The 21779-nt window shown below is 38.9% G+C and overlaps 1 protein-coding gene across 1 annotated transcript in view; it reads left to right on the forward strand.

Moving 5' to 3' along the window:
• polrmt (polymerase (RNA) mitochondrial (DNA directed)) overlaps positions 1-21779 on the forward strand; it is a 44852-nt gene that overhangs the window by 15972 nt on the left and 7101 nt on the right. Inside the window, exons 10-18 of the mRNA XM_032572490.1 lie at positions 1803-2588; positions 3402-3524; positions 3889-4011; positions 5535-5714; positions 7595-7681; positions 8686-8799; positions 14560-14612; positions 20275-20373; positions 20644-20716. Of these exons, the coding sequence (XP_032428381.1) occupies positions 1803-2588; positions 3402-3524; positions 3889-4011; positions 5535-5714; positions 7595-7681; positions 8686-8799; positions 14560-14612; positions 20275-20373; positions 20644-20716 (1638 nt within the window). The remainder of the gene's footprint in view (positions 1-1802; positions 2589-3401; positions 3525-3888; positions 4012-5534; positions 5715-7594; positions 7682-8685; positions 8800-14559; positions 14613-20274; positions 20374-20643; positions 20717-21779) is intronic.

Genomic DNA, 21779 nt, shown 5'->3' on the forward strand with positions numbered 1-21779 from the left:
CGACTCCAACAGTTATCGGTGACCCTTAGTGGTTAAACTAGGAATTGTGTTTGTTATTAGAAGATACTGCAAATGTGGCAGTGTGAAGAACATTTTTTTTTATAGACCAACAGCATTTACTGACCCATTATGATGATTTTAGATTTCCAAAGGAATCATGTTGAAATTATGCTGAGAACCACATCCTGTCTTGCAGTGCGGTGCTGCAAGGAGCTGTAACTATAAAGCTGCTGGACACACACTCAGCTTTTTAGCAGGATGCCAAAAACTGATCAGGACTGTGCCAGTTGATCCTGAGCCAGTCCCTGACAGTGGAAATATCTGCCTAGGTTTATCAATTTTTCAAGCTGCAGTATGTAACGTTTATAAAAAAACAATTGTGATACTCATAGATGTCACTATGTTGTGATAGATAATGAGAAATATAAAGGAAATCTGTTTGGATTCATACATTCACAGTGTCAAACATTTTAATTTGTATGCTGACAACTTTCTTGATTTACACTCTACTAGTTGTTATTAGTTGGAAATTGATCAAAAAATGTATAGGTTAATTCTTAAGGGTTTGCATCACCCTCATTTCCATGCTGCATAGAACCATATGACCCTTTAAAAAAAAAAAAAAATCACTACTGTTTAGGAGCAGATGTTTGCATCTGCTGGGATTCTTTTAGTCTTACATTTTAGTGGCTCAGAGTAAAAGTTAAAGAAGCTTTTGAAAACGTATCTGAAAAAACTCTCCAAAGGATTAAAAATAAAGGAACAAATTTTTAGCCCTCCCAATTTGTCAAATTAGGTCCTAAATTAGGGATAATGTCACTATACACAATTACATTAAATAATTGAGAAAGTTATTGGTGAACTAGCTTTACAGCTGACCTTTTCATTTACAAAGAAAAAAGGAGTAGAAACAATTAGAACAACCTTTAAGGACTTGACCTTCACTTTTGTCGCAAAGATTGTTCAGAAAGCCTGTTACCTTGAACACTTGAGGGCCCTTCTATCCAGCATGAAGCTCCTAGGAGGGTGATTTATAAAAACCACTTTCCCCTGGTGGGGAATGGTGGTGGTAGCAGCTGAGTAAGATGAATAGGGCCCAGCCTAATCCCTTTTTTTTCAGTGTCCCCTTAATTGGCTCACTGATTTACTGCAGTGGGAGCCTGCAGCAGGCTGAGGTGACCACACTCGGAGAAACGGGCAGATGTGTGGGTTGTTGAGCTTGATGCGCTGTGACAGTGAGACATACTCTAGTCAAGTTTAATTCTTGTAGTTTCAAACCCCTTTCTCCATAGTGATTAACCCATCAGGGGGGATCCTAATGATTTTACTGCACAGCATGAAGGTTTGACTCATTGGAGTGATGCTGAGGTGTTTCTGTCAGGTTACAGTCAACAAATGGAGCTCTTTTTATTCACTGCTTCATGCATGTTAAGTAAAATTAGACACAATATGCATAACAGCAAACTTACTTGAGCTATCTGCTCCAACCTCTGACAGGTACTTTACATTAAACTTTAAGGGAATATTTATATGAGTAACATAATTTTAAAAAAGGGTGTTATGCATTCTTGGAAAGTCTGATAAAAGTGTAGGTATTTCCCAGGACTGGATAGATATGGAAAAGATAAACTGATTGGTGTCAACAACAATTTGCTAAACTTTTGAGAAGCAATAAAGTCCCAAGCTCTTTTTTAAAATGTTTTATTATTTACAGTTTTTTTTTTCTATAAACAACTCAAATATTCCTGATCCAAACATATCAGTTCAGACTTCATTTGCATTTCACCTGGTTTTCCCATCAGGTTGGCTTCATCAAGCCGCACCCCATCTTGACACAGATGCAACAGGAAGCCATGGAGACCACGCTGACCTTTGATTCCTCAGTGATGCCGATGCTATGCCCTCCGGTGCCGTGGACATCGGAGAAGTTTGGAGCCTACCTGCTCACCCCGGCTAAACTGATGCGCACCACACATGGGGCCACGCAGCACGAGGAACTGCTGGAAAAGTGTCCGAATCTCCACCCAGTTTTTGACTCGCTCAACCAGTTGAGTAATTGTACCTGGAGGATCAACAAACCCATTCTGGACATAATCATCTCGATCTTTAACGACCGGGGCAGTGATAAGCTGGACATCCCTCCGCCTCTGTCAGAAGCCCCTAAAATACCCCACTTCAACCCTCAAGACCCCGCTTACACAGCCAGCGAGAAGGCACACATGAAACGAGAGGTGATCAATGCTAAGAAGAAGTGTAGCGAGATGCACAGCCTGCGAATGGACGCTCTTTATAAACTCTCCATTGCCCACCACATGCGGGACAAGCTGTTCTGGTTTCCCCACAACATGGACTTCAGGGGGCGCACCTACCCATGTCCTCCGTATTTCAATCACTTGGGAAGTGATGTGACTCGGGCGACGCTCATGTTCGCTGAGGGGAAGCCTCTTGGTCCCAAAGGTTTGGACTGGCTGAAGATTCACTTGGTCAACTTGACGGGGTTGAAGAAGAGGAGCTCACTGCAGGGACGTCTGGAATACGCCGACAGCATCATGGAGGACATCCTGGACTCTGCAGACGACCCTCTGAACGTTAGTTCACCTTCATTTTTTGATCACTATTACCAGAAAGTGTGTTAAATTATAATTGGCTTGGTAGAGGGTGTCTGTGCATCTTCACAAAGTTTTAAACTAATGCATGTAAAATTAAGTCTTTAAAATGTCTTAGTATTAGATACATAATACACAAGATTAAACAGTAATGCAAAGACAACATTTAAGAGCTGTGATTAACATATTAAAGGCCAACTTACTTTTGAAATGAATTTAAGTCTTTAAAATACTTTATATTAATTTGAAAAAATGTTGGCCCTTAATATGTTTATCACATTTCTTACATTTTGTCTTGACAGGTCTATTTAGTCTCGTATATTTTATCTTTTTTTTTTTTCTCGTGGAACTTTTCTGTCAAACAAAAGCCTGAGTCACACTCGGACATCTTCGTTAAGTTCTGTGACTCAAAATGGTTGAGGCTACTGCTAACTCACTGCCAACATACCCTTGCTGGCTAGCTACCTTTTTTTTTTAGATTTATTATGGGTAACTGTCATGGGATAAACCCAAAAGTTGACTTTTGGGGTCTCTTATGGGTCCGAACTGGCAAATTTGTTGCCACTTGGCTGGACAAAGTTCATACGTTTCTTTGGAGATATACAGTAGGTCTTAAATTTAATTCATAGTGGTCTTAAATACGAGTTGGTGAAAAATGCAGAAATCCTGCTGGTAGAAATTTCTTTAAAATGACTAAATACACAAATTGTGTACAACAAACAGTAACCGATATTTTCTGCATATGTTTATCTAAGCAATCTGTTATGTGTGTGTCTTTTTTTTGTCTCTGTTTAGGGTAAAAAATGGTGGATGGAGGCCGATGAGCCATGGCAGGCACTGGCCTGCTGCATGGAGATAGCCAACGCAGTCAGGTCACCCGATCCAACTAAGTTTGTCTCTCACTTTCCTGTTCACCAGGTACTGAGAAAAAAAAATAAAAAAATAAAAAATACTTGCAGAAATTCCAACAGGTGTCTCAAAGGAGGAAATATTATCTTTACCAAATCTTCCTATTATTTTATTTTGACAGCTCTACTTGGTGTGGTCGTGTTGGTTATTGCTTGAGGCATAAATAGGGTTAAAAATGCATGTGACTGCTGACTGTGAAATTGTTTAATATTGTTATTTGTCTTCACTATATGTTTCCTTCCCTGTCGGGTCATTATTGTAAATAAGAACTCATTCTTAATACTCCACCTGGTTAAGTAAAGGTTGAATGAGTGGATGAATGAATACTCAGTCCTTCACTGCCTTGTTCATCAACGAGCCTTTACTCTTTCAGGACGGCTCCTGCAACGGTCTCCAGCACTATGCTGCTCTTGGCAGAGATGTTATCGGTGCGACTTCAGTCAACCTCATGCCCTGCGAGGTGCCCCAGGATGTATACAGCGGCGTAGCACAGCAGGTGAGCAGTGGTGGGCTTTTTGTGTAATTTACCAGCATTTAGTTCCAGTTTTTACACTGCAAAAAATTGACGTTACACAACAGGACACTGGATTTCACGAGGCACGCTGAAGTTGCTAAGTGGTTATTATTCAGATGACTCACTAAGTCCCAAAGTGAGTGACAAGCTGAGCATGGAGAATATTTTTTAAGTTTCTAAGTTTAGGTCTTGCATTTAAAAGTGCTTAGTTTCTCTTGCTCTGCATCAAAGTTGAGGGAGAGAGAAGACACTTTGTTATTCTTTTAAAGTTTTAAAGTTTATGTATGTTTATGCATGAAAGCACCCAGGTTGCAGAAACACTTAAATTGGTCCCAGTTGTGACTTTCTGGCATTTCAGAACAACAGGATTTGAACTGAACCAAGGCCAAGCCTCTGCTTCTCTAAGGGCAGTGACTGTAACTTCAGTCTGAACTCTATACATTTGAAATCTGCAGAACTCTGTTTTGGTGGGCTTTGTCTTCATCTGGGCTTTGCAGTTATTATTAGATTATACCGTTTATGACATCAAGCATTAAACGACCATACTGGAATAAAAAAAAATCTTTCTTATTCATGAGGGCAAGTTTGTGTCTCTCTCTGGTAATAGCCACGTAATTTGAGACATACAGTGAGAGCTGCATGTCTCAAATGCATTCAGTTTCTAGAATGGAATAGAATAGAAATATTCTTTAACGTGTGGAAATTCAGATGTACCAGCAGCAAGTGAAAGGTAAGTAGAAGCATACATAGTCATACAAATTTAAAAAGTACATAAAAATAAGAACTAGAGACTGTACAGTGAGGACAAATTTACAACATAGGAGAAATATACTGTACAATTATTATTAAGCATACCAAGATTTTAAAAAATGTGAAACTGAGTTTGATTATTTGAAGAAATAACAAAATATTCTTACATATTTGTGCATTGAAAAAGAACATACTACATACAAGAAGTGAAAAAAACAACAGGAATATAAGAACTTCTTGAGTTTGGAGCTATGCTATAGTTTTACAGCTGCTGGAAGGAAGGATCTGCTATAGTACTACTTTGTGGACTTGAGATGTAGCAGTTTTATGCATGGGGTTCTAAATCCATTAATCAATTTTTCAGTGCTATGCATCTCAGATGGTAGGATATGTTTGTGAAATATTTTGAATATATGAAATATTTTAGAGTTGACTAGATACCAAACATAAATAAAACGTGAGGCATTGAGCAGGATTTTAGTGTGATCTCTGTAAATATCATTATCTGGTGTTCTCTTGCAATGTAGATGTGCAAATATGTGGATTATCAGGGGATTAAGATGCATCTAATGCATCCACTATGTCTATAATAAAATCCCAATTAACTCCATTGAAGCTTGAGTTTGTAGTAAGACAAAGGGTTAAAATTGCAAAAGCATTACAATGCTATGTGCAAAGCACGATATTCTCAAATTCCCTTTAATAGCTTGACTGACATAGAAGACATTTTTCTATCTCCAAAAAATGTGTTTCAGGTCGAAGAGCTGCGAACTCGGGATGCTGCAAAAGGCCTGAAGATCGCCCAGGTTCTGGAGGGCTTCATCAGCAGGAAGGTGGTCAAACAGACGGTGATGACTGTGGTGTACGGAGTCACTCGTTACGGAGGGCGCCTGCAGATAGAGAAGAGGCTAAAGGAGATTGAGGAGTTTCCCAAGGTACAGCAGTGGTTGAGCTGGTGATGAGTGAACACACTGTTCACTTGTATTTTTAGCCTTTAGTCAATGTGATGTGACGATGAGGGTCTCTTACTTTTTCCTCCCAGGTTTTTTTTACTTACACAGGGAGTATTATTGCAACTTGAGTCATTTTTGTCATTGTGATCTGACCTGCCATAAAATTAGATGTGGGACTCAATTTAATTACCGTAAATCCATTTAATTACTTTGATGCTTTGCAATTAATTAACTGAATTGTATTTAACACAACAATCAAAGTTTTGTAATTTCTTTAAAATTTCATTAGTGATTAAATCAGAAAAATGCTGTGCCTTCATGCTGTAGTTCGTTCAAACACACATATTCATATTCACTGAGAAACCAGAAGCTTTGTGCTTCATGTAATTCTAAACTCATGTAATTATGTCGGGAGAAAAAAGTCAAATATTTTAACAAGGACAACTAATATTCACTAATTTAAACACCAGTTCAAATGGCATGTAATCTTACATTGCACGAGGAGATTAGAAGCGTTTGTTTTGTAACATTTTTTTTCTGTAATTAGTTAATCAATTAATCTGAATTAAATAGTTGAAGCACCTGCACTAATTATAACCAAGGAACATTTAAAAGACTTGGATGCATGGACCAAAAATCTGACGTTTACTTTGATGCTGCACAATATCTTGAGCATTTTTTTATGTCACGCTATCATGTGTACAATATCTCTATTGAAAACGAGCGGCTCTGTATAGTTTTTTTGTGCTGTAGAAGTTAGAATCTGTTATAAAGCACATTTTCCGATTGAGATTTATACTCCTACATACTGTATATGGTTCATGTTCAACAAATTAAACAAAGAAAACAAGCAAATGATCTTGTTTTAATCAGGTCCTATAATTAGCAATAGTTTGGTTATTTTGTATTTTTGATAATTGCTTTGAATTTCTGATGTTTCTGTATAGTCTGGAAAATATGGAAATGTATGAAATAAGAGTAGAAAAAAACATTTGGTTCCAGGTTTTTCCATCCGTCCGCTCATTCTGACATGGAAAAGTATATTCACCTGGTTATACAGAGTGATTCTCCCTCCCAATTAACTCCATTGAAGCTTGAGTTTGTAGTAAGACAAAGGGTAATCTGAACAGTGCAGTAAATTGCTGTTTAAGAAACTAAACAGCAAGCACGTTGCGCCTGCTGTTTACTGTTGTTTTGAGGCCAGAAATGAACAAATCAAATCTTGCCAAAATGAGTCAGACGTGTTGTTTTCAACATTTATGCACTTCGGCTGTTTAAGATTTTCATCCAACAATTCTTCTGCTTGATATTGTGTCTATATATTTACGTTAAATCTATTTTTAGTCCAGGATCACTATTCTTTGGACATAAAAGGATTTCATGTGAATAATTGCTACCTGGGTAGGGGAATGGTTGTCTTTCGAACATTCAATGCTTATTATCTGTCCTACAGTTAACTTAATCTTAAAAATACTTGAAGGAAATGACACATTTCACATAGAGGGCATCAGCAGAACGCCTCTCAGCACATAAGCCTCACAGCAGTGTTCTAAATGACTTCTGCTTAATATCCTGTATTGGTTCTAACAGGGAATTGGGTGGGCCTATAATTGTGACTGATTACGGTGGGGATGTGCTTTGAGCAGGAGGTAGCACCTACTGTGGAGATCATGTTGCTGTAATATGAGGATAAATGCAATCCAATGTCCTGCAATTTATATCCATTACTTCCATTACACTTTGGATTTGCTACATTAAGTTCAACAATAATAGTAACTATGAGCCAAAAAGAAAAGAATTTTAATTTCATGAATTATTTAGATATAGCTTGAATAAGAGGTTATTATTTTTTTGCGTTTCAGGAGCACGTATGGGATGCGTCACATTACCTTGTGCGCCTGGTGTTCAGTGGCCTGAAGGAGATGTTTACGGGAACCAGAGAGATTCAGGTGAGCCAGTTTCAACCATGCAAACATTTAACTGGTATTTTACTCCAATAGTCTAACAGTTGTTAGACATTGCGCCTCCGTCTGTTTCTCCACTTTTCCCTCACTGAAAAAGACAAAAGAGAAACGGTTCCAAATAAATCCACCGTCCACCTTTCTAAGTCACGTAGTTGCAGTGGATCTCGAAGGTCCTGAAGGCTACAAGTTAAATCCCATGTGGATGAGGCTTGATGTAGCACATCCTCCGGCTGCTCAATGAGATTGACATGAGGATTTTGTAAACAGGGGTTTTCCTGAGAAGACATTGTCGACGCATAATGTGTTGCTAGGGGAGACGTTACAATCAGGGTCCACTGTTGATTGACCTGGTTTAAAATCTTCGTTTTTCAACTTTGTTCTTACTCATTGCTTAATTAATTCTTGAGAAGATTGTTTTACATAAACTGCAAAAAGCACCTAGCTGTATTACGAGGCATTTTTTCCTAAGGTGTTACTTTTTCATTTTTGTGTGCATCTGTGTGGTGAGGCAGTAAAGCTTCCTTTTTTGGAAAATGGTTTCAGACACTTGTGCAGGCAGGATTGCAGGTTTTATAGCTAGCGACAGCTTCTGACCTGTTCCACAACAACCCCACCACAGTTGTTGGCCTGTCTTTAAAGCAGAACAGCAGATTTAGGGCTGAAATCCAAAGATCGCTTCTTGACGCAGTAGCTGGCTGAAGTTTCTGTGTTCTGTGGTTGAAAATGTACCAGAGGATCTATTTATGGGTCTGATTTATTAAATTTTGATCCAGCAGACCATGACAGCTTTATCTCAGTGAACTCAGTGATTTGAACACGTCTACATACACAAACACGCACATGCAAGCATGGATACGACCATATGCGCATAGCAAATATTTAGCGGATCCCGGGTTCTGAAAGTCCTCTGAGTTTACTCATCAGTATGTATCCTCTATTTTTTTGTTGTTGTTGTTGTTTTTACCACTGCTGGTGTCCTTCTGTTGCAGGACTGGCTGACAGAAAGTGCCAGGCTCATCTCCAAGTGTGGCCACACTGTGGAGTGGGTGACACCCCTGGGTTTACCGATCATTCAGCCTTATCACCGCACACGCAATTTAGTGGTAAGTCTCACCATAGGACTGACTTTCCACTGCAGAGAATTGATTTAACAGATATTTGAAAGTAGTCAGTCAGGTGCTGCTTCTTGTTAAAGTATTTCTACACTTTCAACCTGTTCAACTAAACCTTTATTGAAAGTCTAAATTTGTGCTGACTGTCTTGTCAGAGCAAAATCCTTTTGCTTTGTCCATTCCATTCCAGCTTTATTATGAAGTACTTCAAAAACAGCACAGTTGACCAAAGGGCTGTACACCATAACCAAAACTAAAACAAGCAAAAGAAATACAATTGTTTATTTTATATCCTTTGCAGCTTTCTTTCCAGAGGAAATAAGACTCACAAAATTATTCAATCAATACAAGTTTTAATCTTCCCATTGCATCAATGTCTCATCCGTGATTTTAAGCTGTGTTTTTGTAGATGCCGTGTTCGTCTTGGGCTTTCCGAATCTCTCTGGGTTTGCTGCCGGAGTGCGCCACCGATGGTGTATTGCGATTATTTTAAGTGGTGCAACTTTAATAGACCTCAGCAACATGACCTGTTTTGTTTGTCGCTATGGAGATCCTGACAGTAACACATCTTGGAGATATAACATGATGACTGTGTGCCAGCGTGTCTGCAGATAACACAGCTTCGTGTGTGTTATACAAACCGGGAAGTGTTCCTGTCTGTATGAATAGGGAAAAACGGTAACCTCTTAACTTCTTAATTGTTAATGACGTGAAGGGCGGAGGCGGACATGTTGCCGATCAGATAAGTAACTCATGAGCTTGCTCAGCATACAAACTGCTCTTTTAGTCTGACTTCAAGCATAAGGTTGTCTTAGACAGGAAATGCCACCGCGGTAGCAGGTGCAAATGACTTAGAGTGACAGATGGTAAATCCCCTGAGAGAGCTTCTCTCTCTCTCGCTGTTGGTAGTGATTTTCTTTCCCTGATCTGACCTCCTTCTTTTGATTTACAAAAGGGACCAGAAAGATGCTCCTTTTCCCTTCAAGGCCTAAAAATAAACAAAATAGAAAACAAACAAATAGGTTAAATGAGATTTTACTGATAATTTTCTTGATCTGCTTCAATAATTCTCTATTCCAGTTGCATCACTGGGCAACAAAAATGAGACCATCTTGTAGAAAGGTCACCTTTGCAAAGTATAGCTGGATTAAATTTAATCTCTCAGTCTCCTTGCTGCATCTGAAATCCAGGGCCGCTGCGTTCCTGTGGGTTATCAGTAATTACACTGTAGATAGAAGGCTAGGGTGGAGATTAATGCTGTGTGGAAAAAAATGAAAAAAACTGAAAATAAGGTGAAAGTAGCGGGTGTTTTGTCGCAGGAGAATTGTTTGTGTACATCTGAGGGGAAATGTAGGAAAATTAGAAAAAGATGAAAAAGGCCATGAACAGACTTTGGAGAGGGCCCCTTACTAGACTAGAAGACACTAATCCAATCAGAGGTCACTTTGGCTCATGTTTTTTTTATAAATATATATATACTGTCCCCTCCACCCAGGGTAGCTGTAGTATAATCTTTCTCAGCGGATGCTAACTCGAGGGAATCGTCAGATGGATTGGCTGGATTTGACCGGATTTGTGGGTTTATAGTGTGACTAAAGGCTCGTGATCTAATGTCCTCTGTGTGAGAAGAATTAGTCTCCTCTGGGTTTCACTGATCTGGCCTCTCTAGTGGAAAAGTTTTTATTAAATACACGATAGCTGCTGGTGGCCTGTAACAGTTTGAAACTAATGTGATGTCAAGAAATAATTTGCCTGATTGGTGTCACAAGCCCACTGAGGTCGCAAAAGTTGAACGGACTCTTTCACCAGCCTTGGATGGATTTTATGACACATATGTAAAAGCTGCTATCGCTTACAGTTCCTTCACAAAAGTATTCAAATCCCTTAGACCTTTTCAAATTTTATTATGCTACAACCACATTTTAGATTGTAGAGTGGTGCGTTTGGATTTAGCCTCTTAACTAAGAGGCTAAGAGGATGGATGCTTCTCCTTCCATCCTTATGGCGCTTTTTCTTCGTGTGGCTTTCCATTGAAATTCATGAAATGTATCTGTAAATGTCAATGTGATTCCATTCGGTTGCCCTACATGGGTTTTTTCTGACTTTTTCAGAATCTTGTGGCATTTTGGGCCGAACTAAATATGCGGTTTGCGTTGTAATGGTATCACCCTAGAAAAGTTATGTTTAGTGGGGATACGAACAGCTATAGGCCAGCGGAGGTGTGGCTAGGTGAAACAAAGATGATGGAAAAGAGAAAAATATTGCTGTAATATATAATTGATATGTGATGCTCACCTTCCTCTGATGAGTGGAAATAATTCTCTTTTACCCGGTTACCTTGTGAGCATCTGTACCGTCCGGAGCTTAACAGTGATTTTGACTTTAGAAACCCATATCTGACTGTAGGGCAATCCAAGGTCTCCATCTGTCTTAGCGGCATGGATTCAATCAACTCCCTACACAGATCATACGCTCTGTTCATACATTATAATACAAGGTAGGGATTTGATTTACAGTATGGCAGATGATAACTCGCATTAAAAAAAGGAATCACTTTTTTTTACCTGTTCCATGTTTAAAGTCAAAGCTTCTCCTTATACCTCTCATGCAAGTCCATCCGGAGATTGGATGTTAAACGGAAAAAGGCAGATTGCCTCATCATCAGTCCATCTACATCCATGATTGTTAAGATGGCAGCCATGTCACTAAGTGATGGGATTTATCCTTCTTCCTTTGCTTCTGTTCTTAAAACTTTCTCTGATTGTGTGAATCTGTCAATCAACACACAGCCCCCTTTAACCAATTGACTAGAACCACCAAAGCGAGAAGCGCTATGACCCCCTAAAGCTAGGCTCAATGGTCTTTCATTTGTGCAGCTGCTCCCACCTCTCTTCCTCTATGTTCATCTTTCCCTCTTTAATGTATTCAGGTGGTCTTTTCTTTCATAGAAAAAAAAGATAAAGAAAGTTGTTAGCAGTAAACCCTGTAGAAACCCTTAAGTATGTACCTCTGTTTCAGTGGTTTCTGGTGTCAGAGGAAATGGATAATCTGGACAAGAATGTATATGATGGCAGATAAAAAATGAAAAATAATGAAAAGAAAAATGTAATTTAGTGTTAGACAAGCATCACTAGTGGCAATGTTGTATGGCGTTTCCCTTTTTAATGCTCTCTGCACACACTTTCAGCTGCATGGCTTATTATATAGTATAGTCTGCTCATGTGTATTTGTCTAAAAAAAAAAATACTATATTATAACCATCTCTAATGTTGGAGTATATGTCATAAAATAATTGTGTATACATCCCTACTTTGTCAAAAACCTTCAGTCTGCTACTGAAGGAGCTCTCCAGTTCTGAAGGACAACCAGTTCAAAATCTGGACATAAATCCAGTCTCCATTCAGCCCAACTGGGATCAACACTGGGATTCATTTCATAATGAATAATGAGTACAATTATCAATCTTTACATCTACAAATGTGGTAAGAGTTATACCCCAGTTCTTTCCTTTGGTCTATCCCTTAGAAATACTTTAAAACTTAGTTGTTTTTTTTCTAGGCTCTGTGAAAACAAAAGGAGCCCAAAGCAACAAACGCATATGTAGAAAAGTCTTTTCTGTCATTTAGCTTATGCCTAAATGTTTCTTATTGTACGATTCTCTGTTAAAAATTTCCATTATGGGCCTTGAAACTGTCATTGAATGTGAAAAGTCCAAAAACAGCATGGTTCTCGTTCGTGGTTAATTCTCACACCTAATACAGACTCATCAAGAAATAATTCCTCAAACAAAGCTTGTGTGAGGGTGACCAGTTTACAGAAGCCTCATCAGATGTTATTATAACCAGAGGTATTGATCCTGCAGTTTCAACCCTTTTTTTCGATGCTTACTTGGCTACAATCGATGTTTAGGATCACTGAGTGTACTTCTGACGAAGGGTCTAGTTCTCCCCTTAAATGTCCTCTTCAGGTGACAGGGATGCGTTTAAAAAGCTTTACAACACAAAAGAGAGCTTACAACAGGAAATGTTTGGTTTCTTTTTTACTGGGACGTCGTTTTAGATCCAGAATAAATGTGAAAGTGGAAATAAGATTTATCCAACAAGCAAGCAATCTGGATCACGACTGAGTTTATGTATTTAAATTACTTTTTTCTTTTCATTAAGTCATAATGGCAGTAGTTTTTTTTCCAATACTGGATTATGTTTAAAAGGAGCTAGAATTTAAAAAAAAAATAAAATCTCTCCTCCACAACAGTTAAGATTTGTAGCCACTTAGTAAATAATTTGAGTTTATCAATCAATTTCCCCTCAGAGGAACAAACAGAGGAACCCAACGCAGTAACTTACTGGGGATCCAGCATGCTGCTTAACATGGATTAATTATCATCACTTGGCTGTCTGTGATGCAGCTACTTGTACTTGACCTCAAAATCAAGGAAATGGATGCAAATTAGTCCTCATTAATCACTGGGAACAAACAAACAAACACATTTTCTGTTCATTCAATTTACTGTGGCTAATTTAGCTCTGAAGCCTGCTACCGATGTCTAAAAGCACTTTGATTATTTACAGTGCAGATAACTGTGTTTGCGGCACCCTGAATATAGTTTAATTGGACCTTTCAGTGCCGAAGCTCCATTTCGTCAGTGAAATCACTAAAATGTGCCCAGGCGGGGTAATGGAGAGGGAAACACTGGGATCCATTACCATTGGCCCGGCGCAGGGTAAACACAATAATAGCATGAGCGTATATTGACAGGAGGTATGCTATCTGTTGCCAGTTTTATCTATGGGTTGAGAGTCGCCTAAAAGATGAGAGATGAGAGTCGCAGCGTTGCCGAGTTTAGGCTAAACTCATTCTTGGTACAGGTACGAGGGGAGCCCTCTGTCGTTTGGAAACGAAGAAGGGAAACACAGTATAATGAAGACGAACAGCAGAATTTAAATTGTGTTTATTTGAAGCCAGCTCGATGTGCATGTACTAGCAAATGGCCTGCTCTGGTCAATTTTCCTCTCTCTTCTACTGATGGTTTGTTACAGGGATCAAGTGGATAATAGCGCACTCTTCGCTTCTTCCCGTACTTCTTCTCTCAGGAGTGCTACGCTAATATGGAACTGCATTGTCAATAAATGTGCTAACGTATTGCCTAGAGTAGAAAACACCACTTTTTACACTATTATCAGGAATGGTATGAGAGGATTTTGACTATATCATCATTATATTGTATACTATAAACTCTCCAATTCAAGCTGTATAAAGTGGAATATGTATTAGATTTAGGCGTATCAGGTGATGTGTGTAATAAAGGAGGGTGTGACCTGTGGAGAACAACAAGCATCAATGTGTGCAAAATGATTGACTCAAAAGACTGCTGTCTTTACGGCAGCAGGAAGTTATTTTCTCCATGATGTCCTGAACGAAATGCTGCCAATGTAATGCATGTTCATGTTTTATTTTTACAAAATATCAAATAGTACTTTAATTAAGAAACATTTATTTACCACATTTTGAGCTCTACAAAAATTGCATATGTCAGTGAAAACAAAATCTATCTTTTTTCACTTCTTATGTTTTGTTTGGGATGTTTAAAAATATGGGTTTTTGGGGGGTGGGGTTGGCTTTGGTGCTATGAGCTTCTATTGTAGTTATAAATACATTCTGGCCTTATTTCTCCTATTCTTTACTTATTACGTCTTTGGCCATGTTAACCAACTGTTCCACCAAATTAATTTCACTGTTTTTGTTTTCCAGCTGAAGAGTACCATGCAACATATAAACCTCCAAATCAGCCACGACACTAAAGAGTAAGTCCCTCTGTAGATTTATTTCAGTTTGTCTGATCTTATATAAACACTGACCCAGCAGATACAGGGAGATCACATTCCTCTCTTGTAGCACTTTGTGACATTTGTCACTAAAATGTCACCAGTAAGTTTGATCGTAGTGACCTGGAACAGGAGCAGAGAAAGACGTGGTGTTTACCGCATTGATTTCTGATTTCATGTAGAATTTGTCGCTACAAGTTTTCAAAATGCAGCTTGAATAAGCTTCCAGGTTCCAGGACACACTTTGGTTTCTGTCCCATGGAAAAGGTTTTGGCTCTCACTGATTCCATCAATTTTTTATTTATTTTTTTTAATCTTTTGGGGACCCTGACATGTTTCTGGTCGTCTAACAAGTTTTTCTGACAAAAATGGGTAAATAGAGACAGAATATTTCAAGGGAAAGACAATCCAAACCAGTGGAGAACCATGTAGAAAATGTAATTGCCCCCTAAACATTAAGCTGCCCTTGCCAACAATAACTACTATCAAGTGATTATTATACCTAACAGTCAGTTGGGGGGTTTAAGCAGAAAGATCGTATGACAGCATCTGAATCAGATGTATGCCCAGTTTTTGACTTGACCGCTCCAAAATCGTAATTTACGTTTTATTATTCAGACATTAACTTACCAGTATAATTTGGATCATTGTGCTGCAGAAGTCATGGTTCAATCAGTTCAGTTCTCCAGCGCTGAAAGAATTAAATCAACCTCAGATCACCATGTTTGATTGTTATGATGATGTTTTGCACCATTCATTACAGAATTGACCACCTTCCTAAAAGGTCGATTTTAGTCTTGACAGTCTACAGAGCAAGTCTCGGGGATCATCATCATCAAGATGTTCATTTTTGCTTTGTCCTGCTCTTATTTTTAAATTGTGAAGACCCACATTAACTGAGGCAAGTGAGGCCTGCAGTGTTTTTGTTGCTGTTCTGGGTTCTCGTGCAATCTGCTGGATGAGCTGACAGTTTTTTATGATTGGTAAATCATTGTCGTCTTGGACCAAAAAAATTAAACTAAACTTTGCAGTTTCCAATGTGGCGCCCACAACAGTTTTATTGGTGGACTAACCCTAAACAGTAGCACACTGGTTCAGTACCACACTTATGTTATGTTGGGATCAATATTACCGTTTTTGTGGAAAAAAGAGCTTCACTTTATGTACGAATCAGATAAACTCGGAAAAAATAAACCAGGCTATAATTTCCAACTTGTCTTCCAGATAGCATTGACATGGTACAAACATTTGCATTTTGCATTAGTGATTGCTACGCACAGTTTTAGTAAATAATTGGGTTAAAAGCAAAAGCTCTGTAGCGGCAACACAAATTAATTCACATCGATGTTAAAAGAGATCTGTTCTGGTAATCACAAGGGAATGTTAACGTGTTGCCTGCTCTGTTAAACTTCCAATCTTTGTTGGCTTAAAGCTGCTAAAGCTACCAGCTGCTCTAGACATTAATAAGTTTAACAAAAACAATTATATGAATTAAACCGCATTGATTCAGATAAGTTTTAAAGACGAAGCTTCTAAATGAAGTCTACTTCCTCTTTGATGAGCATTAAATGTCTTAAGTGTTGAGGGGAAAGTTTGAAACAAGCTGGAGTCATAAGAGGTGAGAGGAGCAAAACACAACAAAGAGAGACAGACTGAGAGACAGGAATGGTAAATGAAGTAATGACAGAGGCAGAGCAATGGAGACATGGCCCAGAAAGACTGACAGCTGTCCTCTTCACTCTGACATCCACCACTCTGCCGATCCTGCCTTGTGAATATGAAACAACAGGCAGAGTGGAGGGAGAGCAGGAGGGCGGTGGGAGTCAAGAGTTGAGAGGAAGGAGACAGCTCTGCCTTTTTTAACTAAAATTGAAGATCTGCTGTCAGCAAAACCATCACTGTCTGAGTGGAACTTGACAACATCATTACAACTTGCTTTGGTCTCGCATTAAAAACGTATCTTCTGGTCTTTACAAACCACCATAATATTATGAGAGCTTACTAAAGCTCAGGGTATCAAATCATCTATTTAGCTGCTGAGTTAAGACCGCATGGTGTGCAGGGTTCCTGGGGATTGATTTTTTATCAATTTCCATGTCTGAAGTCTGGAAAACAAAGTTTTATGAATGTACTTCTTGCGTACATTTAGAAATAAAACTGTGAGTTTTAAATTTTATTCATATTTGCCTCATGATTGTTCTTGTGCAGCTGCAGTTTTTCCTTGTACTTCTGGGTTTAAACCTGGATCAAGCATGGCTCTTGAATTGGGTTTCCTATAAATGCCAAACAATGCATTGAAATTTCATTTTTTGTGGCCATTTAGTGAAATGAAGGTATCATCAAGATGATCCAGATTTTAACAATTTTTAGCTTGTCAAGAGTTCAAAATAACAGCACAAACACTGAATCAGGAGCAACCTTCAGGGCTGTTTCATGATTTGTGTGGGGGGGGGAATGCGACTTGTGGAATGTCTGGACTTAAATTCCCATGATGTCCCACAAATTGATGAAAATACCAAGAAAATTAAGTTAGCAAAACATATTTTGAAATGGAAAATTGTCTGTGTCATAAGGAGTGTTTAATCAGCTAAACTAAAAGTTATTAATCTGCTGGTTCAACTCGTTGGCAGTTATTATAGTAGATGGTAGAAGTAATCTTTTATTCATCAGTCCTGTCATGTAGGAGACTTTTCCAGCTCATGAAAGCGGCGTGTTGCTGTTGTAATTTCTCTGGAAAATATTAGCCTCATAAATTCTTTGCTTCATGAGCCAATTTCATTAGACTTTCCATAACCGACGTACATAAAGACTCCTTTCATTGGTTTTCTTCTTCTTGTAATGAATAATGTGTGCAGAACATTAGATTAAGTACTGACGGAGCAACATGCGGTAGATTTTGCCTGAAGTAAATGCATTGTGTTGTTTTTTTTACAGTAAACAGCAAAGCAAAGTGTTATTAGGTATTTCTACTGGTAGATCTTTGGTGGAGTAAATGCAGCATGATTGGAAGAGAAAAGCCTGCAATAGATAAAGATTAAAATCTTGATAAAAGCTTCATTTGAGAATTATTCATGGCTTTAAGTCTAAAGTTTAAACCTCTACATTATGTTGTTTGTTTGTATGTATTCATAAGCCCAACTCAGGACTCTGATCACAAATTAGCTTAGGCTAAAATGCTGTATAGTTTGGCATCACATTATTGTAAATGGAATAATGAAGTTTTACATTATTTTAGCCCCAGCAGAAATAAAATTAGCTTCTCATTTGATGCATTTTTGTTTTACATATTTGTGTTAATATGCGCTGAGACTGAGAAAACAATCAAACAGTGAAAATCTCTTAACCGTCCATGATTACGCTTGTGTCTTTGCATTGTGTCTCTCAAACCAAGGATCAGGAAAAACAGACAAAGCTTCTCATGTTTTCACAGCAGAGCGTGCTCTTAAATGAATATCCAGGTGTCTTGTTTTTTCGCACAACTCGATCCCTGAACAGCAGGACTAAAAGCACTCTGACAGAAGGCTAACATTTCCAGGCCAGAAGAAAAAAAAAAAAAAAAAACCCTGCTCAGACGAAAAACGAGAGTGACAGACTGCCGTGGTGTGTTCCTGCCTGTGTGTTTGTGTTTCAGCTTTGGGTTTTGGCTCTCTCTGCTCTCTTTGCATTTCCATTAGAGGAATGTTCTGGTCTGTGGCAGCCCAGAGGATTTGAATGGCTCAGGCTCGGGTAATGGGAATACAGGAAGGAAAAGATTGACACGTTGCTGTTTTTGCTGCCGGTTTCATCACCAGAAGCAGCGATATAAAATTTTTTATTTAAAATAAATAAATACATTTAAAAAAACAAAACAATGTGAGCACACATGAGCTATATTTCTAGAATCTACTCAAATGAAGTAGATGAGTTCAGATTTGCAAGACGATCTGAACTCATCTCTTGGAGGTCAGGATTTCAAAACTTTTCAATAAAGTCTTTAGAAAAGTTTTTTCCAAAATAACAGAGGGTACATTTTACAGTGAATATCGGTAAATATTTGTCCGTGAAGGTGTCCTTACTATAAAAGCAGTGAGAGACGTCTCCAAAGGTTGACGCACACTCAAACAAAACAAACGGAGGAACCAGAGAGACATTCAGTCTGACCTGAAACAAGCACCATACACTGTAGCAGACGCTGCACACTGAAGCAAGTAGGGCTCCATCAGAAAATGTCAAGGGGAGAAACGGTATAGTAAAAAAGAGAGACAGACAAAGACTGAATCAGTATTTGCTGAGACACAAGGGATGTAGCAGAGGGTGTTGGTTTGGATTACAAACACATTTTGGAGGAAAATGTGTTCTCCATTGCTAGAGAGCTAGATTTGAAGAGAAGGGTTTAGCTCTTTGACTAAGGAAGCTAATCGAAATACAAAGTTGGTAACAAAATACCAAGACACAATACGTTATTGGTGATAGAAGTGAGTCCCGACTTTTAATGTATCACCAAACCCAAGACACTCTTAAATCCACCTTTTAATTTCTAATGTCTTTGTAACTGTGGATGAAATACTAATATGGGGATGTGCTGTGGTGGCGCAGAGGTTAAGCACAACCCACATAAGGAGGCCTTAGTCCTCGACGCGGCCGTCGCAGGTTCGATTCCCGGCCTGGCGACCTTTGCCGCATGTCTTCCCCCTTCTCTCATTACCCACTTTCCTGTCAATTAACTATCAAATAAAGGCCAGTAGAGCCAATAAAACCTTTAAAAAAAAAAAAAAAAATACTAATATGGAAAAAAAGTTTGTGCCCTTGTTAAAGATGTGTAAAAATCCATAAAATATCCATCTTTTAATACGATCATATAGTTCCACATTGAAAGCGCACAGCCATTAATTGAATCACATTTACTTTTTGAAAATCCTGTTAAGAAAAAAATCTTTTTACAAAATCCCAATTATTTGTACCAAAATCCTCAATAAAATAATTGCAACCAAATCATTTTTCGTCTTTATGCTTTGCTTCTTATTTTTGTCATCAGCCTACGACTTTTTTGTTTGCATGGACCACGAATAGAACATCATCATTTCCACCCACTGGCTGCTAGTGTGGACAAGGACGTACATTTATCTTTCCACCGCCCAGCGTGAGCGGGACGAAAAAAGCTCGTGTGACTGTGAGAAGTGTAGCAAATAGTGTGGTCACCATGGAAACAATAACATTACACCCCTAAACAACATGCTGAGCTGTTGTTTAGGAGTGATTCCTGAAAAAAAGCCTTTTCTGTCCTGTCATCATAATTGTAAACACCAGAATCGGCTTCATTCGCCAACTTTGTGCGCACAATCAAGGAGTTTGACTTTGGTTCTGCTTGAAAATATAAACATATGAAGAGAGAAATTAAAAGTAAGCATGTGGAGTTTGTCAAACTAGACTGGAACTGAGAATGAGAAATGCTCTCCCTGTATGCCTCAGCCTTGTAAAATGTTATGGGGTAAGACTGAGCGCTGTCCTTGCATGACCTCTTAAAACAAAACAACAAAAAAAAAGATTTGCTGACAAATGTTTATGAATAGTAAGCTCAGATATCCTTAGACGTCGTAAGAACTGCAGGATTTGAACTACAAAATAGTTTTTCATGTTCTCTTGGTTTCCTGTGGCTTTTCAGGAGGCCCGACACAGTAAAACAGAAGAATGCATTCCCGCCCAACTTCATCCACTCTCTGGATTCCACACACATGATGCTGACTTCACTTCACTGCTACAGGTATTACTGTTCAAAACATAACATGGAAAAACAAAGATCTAGTCCTGGCATTACTCACAAAACTCATTTTTCACATATGCAGCTTTTTACTTTTGCGTAAACATGATGTCGGAGCAGTGGCTGCACATAAAACAGACCTTGTTAATGTTAGAGATTTGTGAGAGATGAGATCTTTCTAGTCACAACTGATGTTGGCTTTGTCTTGACATTTATGGCTGGTTTTTAGACGTTTTCTAACGCCTCACTGCCTCTGCTCTCATCCTCTCTCAGTGCCGGTCTGACATTCGTCTCGGTTCATGACTGTTTCTGGACCCACGCCCTCACCGTGGACACCATGAACAAGGTATTACGTTACAGTCGCCTCCTGTTTCCTCAACCTTATCATCCGTTCACAGCTGCTCCTGTCCGATCTCGATTCGTCAGTGTTGATGATATATTTGTGGATGTTTTGGGGGGGCTTTATTGAAGCTGAAGATGGCGAAAAATGACTCAACACTCAGAGCTTTGTCTTTGATGTTAGAGGAAAGATGAGAGCTTTTTTTTTTTTTTTTTTTTAAAGTACCAAGACACTGAGGTTGCAGGCAATCGAATCAATTTGTGCCATTTTTGCAACTGGCACTTTTGCTATTGCAGACACTTCAGCTAAGTGATGCCACTGATACAGACTTCCAGTTGTCGCCAGCTCATACATTTTCAGGCTGCAGGGAGCAAACCGAGCCTGTCGAGCTGAATAAACACCTTCCTGTCTCTGCATGTCGAAAGCAGATCCAGACTGAGACACGGTGCGGAATAAAACGGATCAAATTATCACAAAGCCCCAATTTTCTGTGGCGACGCCTTCAGAGCAAAGTCGCGGTTTTATGTCTTTGCCTGATCTCCAAGGAGTTAAAGGCAATGAAGCGGGCTCCTCTCACTGCATTTGTTCTCCATCTTTTGATTGGAGGGGCGTATGCCTTCCTCGTTACACAGGTAATTGAACACAGCCGGAGAGCAAACGGGCACCAAATATCTTCATCATCTAAAGCAATTGTTTAAATGATAACCAGTCTGTTCTCCATCCTCTTTTACTCACTTTGGGGCTGTGAGCAGCCTGCCCAGGATCTAATCAAGAGCGGGATTTACTGCATGATAGACCGACCAATCGGAAAAATTCAGAATTCATGAGGAAATTGACTTTTGCTGCATAAATCATGCGAATAATGCATAGAATTTTTTTTTTTTTTTTTCCCTGAGACCTCCCTGATGGCTCCGGAGATGTGGGCACAGCTGTGGATTTTAATTGGGTGGCGGGCGGCTTTGCATGGTTAGGAGACGACTCACGCTGTGTTTTTATTCTTTGAGGAATGACGTAAATGTTTTCCTTGCCCTCATATTGCTGTTTGCTTATTAATCTGACCTGAGTGCAG

Source organism: Xiphophorus hellerii, chromosome 9, assembly GCF_003331165.1.
Source record: "Xiphophorus hellerii strain 12219 chromosome 9, Xiphophorus_hellerii-4.1, whole genome shotgun sequence".
In the NCBI taxonomy this organism is placed as follows: Eukaryota; Metazoa; Chordata; class Actinopteri; order Cyprinodontiformes; family Poeciliidae; genus Xiphophorus; species Xiphophorus hellerii.